This window comes from Petaurus breviceps, unplaced genomic scaffold, assembly GCF_028583685.1.
Source record: "Petaurus breviceps papuanus isolate PSGF00001 unplaced genomic scaffold, PetGlider_PUasm1.0 90804, whole genome shotgun sequence".
NCBI lineage: Eukaryota > Metazoa > Chordata > Mammalia > Diprotodontia > Petauridae > Petaurus > Petaurus breviceps.
This window is the reverse complement of record NW_027187348.1, coordinates 6,243,619-6,245,473: the sequence shown is the minus strand read 5'-3', so window position 1 is coordinate 6,245,473 and position 1,855 is coordinate 6,243,619. Positions and strand designations below refer to the sequence as shown.

Sequence of the window (1,855 nt, the reverse complement as noted above, 5' to 3'; positions counted from 1 at the left end):
AGCACTTTGACAATAGAACAAGGTCATTATATTAGCACCCAATGAATTATCATTTTTCAGGGGTGATCAAGCATACTCTAAATTGTCCATCAAAAGCCAAAAAAAGTGCTAGAATTTAGTTTGACTAATATTCAGTGCCTATTATGTGAAAAGGGTCACTTCCAGGCACTGGAAGGGGAAAAAATTGTGATCCCTTCTACCATAGAATTCACAGGTCAACAGAAGGATCACACACACAGAGACACAGACAAACATACACACACATAATTATGACAACATATATGCTAAGTGCACCAGAGAAGGACAAAACAAAATTCAAAGTAAAGTCCAAAAGGGAAGCTTATTTCCAAGGGGAAATGTTGGCAGATGATAGAGTAAAGTAAAGAATTCTTGTTCATGGAGCAGGTAATATTTGAATTGTTACAATGATTTTATAGGAAGACTTAAAATTCACAGTTAGAGCAAAACTATTCTAGGAACTGGGGAAAGGGTAAGGAAATACCTAAAGGCAGTATAAGGGGATGCAATAATTCAGTTGTCATTATCAGACAGGGGACCATGGAGTCAAAGTGGCCAAACCAAATACTGGTGACCCACTTCATTCTGGAGGGGTTGGCAAAAACATCAGAGCACCCCATAGTTTTCTTCTCCCTCTTCTTCCTCATCTACACCATCACTGTGGTGGGGAACTTTTTAATCCTGGTGACAGTGGGCTTGGATCCTCATCTTCGCTCTCCCATGTACCACTTTCTGGGCCACCTGTCCTTCCTAGATGCATGTCTGTCCACAGTGACTGTACCCAAGGTCCTGGCAGGGCTCTTAACTCCAGAAGGAAAGGTGATATCCTTTGGGGGTTGTGCTATACAGCTGTATTGCTTCCACTTCCTGGCCAGTACTGAATGTTTCCTCTATACTGTTATGGCTTATGACCGATATTTGGCCATCAGTCAGCCATTGCGATATCCAGTTGTCATGAGTCAGAGGGTGTGTGCGGGGTTAGCAGGGGCTACTTGGGCCACTGGTGCGATACACTCTGCTATCCACACCTCCCTCACCTTCCACCTCCCCTATTGTGGGCCTTCCCACATTGCCTACTTCTTCTGTGACATCCCCCCTGTCCTGAAGCTGGCTTGTACAGAGACTGCCCTCAATGAGCTGGTCATGTTGGCTAACATCGGCATTGTTGCTGCAGGCTGCCTATTACTCATCATCATCTCCTATGTCTTCATTGTGGCATCTGTGCTAAGGATTCGTACTGCAGATGGACGCCGCCGTGCCTTTTCTACCTGCACAGCACACCTTACAGTGGTATTCCTCTACTATATGCCACCCATTTGTATCTACATTCAGCCACGCTCCAGTGGAGCAGGGATAGGAGCCCCAGCTGTTTGCTACACAATTGTCACCCCCATGCTCAACCCCTTCATTTACACCTTGAGGAATAAGGAAGTGAAACGGGCTCTGAGAAGACTTCTGTGCCATGGGCCTAGAGACTCACCTGCTGTTACTCCACCCCCATGATATGTACTATAACCCATTTCCATGACCCTTCTAATATAGCACTTGCCCAGTGATATGGTGAGATGGAAATGACATCAAGAAGAGAGTGAGCAGATCTGCTCCAATCCCAACTATGACAAATTCAATTTATATTTCTAGGTTAATTTCTATTACATGTAAAATGCGGTGTTTGGAGTAGATGCTCTCTAGAATCTCTCCCTCCTTGTTATCCCATGCTTCTATAGAACAGGGGTAGGGGACCTGCTCTAGACTCCCAACAAGGATAGAGAAGTTAGTAATAATCTCGTGCCTTTGCAGATAGAACCTTCTTTGGCATCAGGATTTCTGGAGCTTA

General features: G+C 44.7%; 1 protein-coding gene across 1 annotated transcript; it reads left to right on the top strand.

Moving 5' to 3' along the window:
• Positions 1-482: 482 nt before the first annotated feature.
• On the top strand, positions 483-1,521 carry LOC138147685 (olfactory receptor 10S1-like). Its single transcript, XM_069070259.1, has one exon. It carries the CDS (start codon positions 559-561, stop codon positions 1,519-1,521), a length of 963 nt encoding a protein of 320 aa, XP_068926360.1. The 5' UTR covers positions 483-558.
• Positions 1,522-1,855: the final 334 nt, after the last annotated feature.

Bases quoted from the DNA above. Each gene is read 5' to 3' on its own strand.
- LOC138147685 (XM_069070259.1), top strand. From the start codon at position 559: ATGGAGTCAAAGTGGCCAAACCAAATACTGGTGACCCACTTCATTCTG.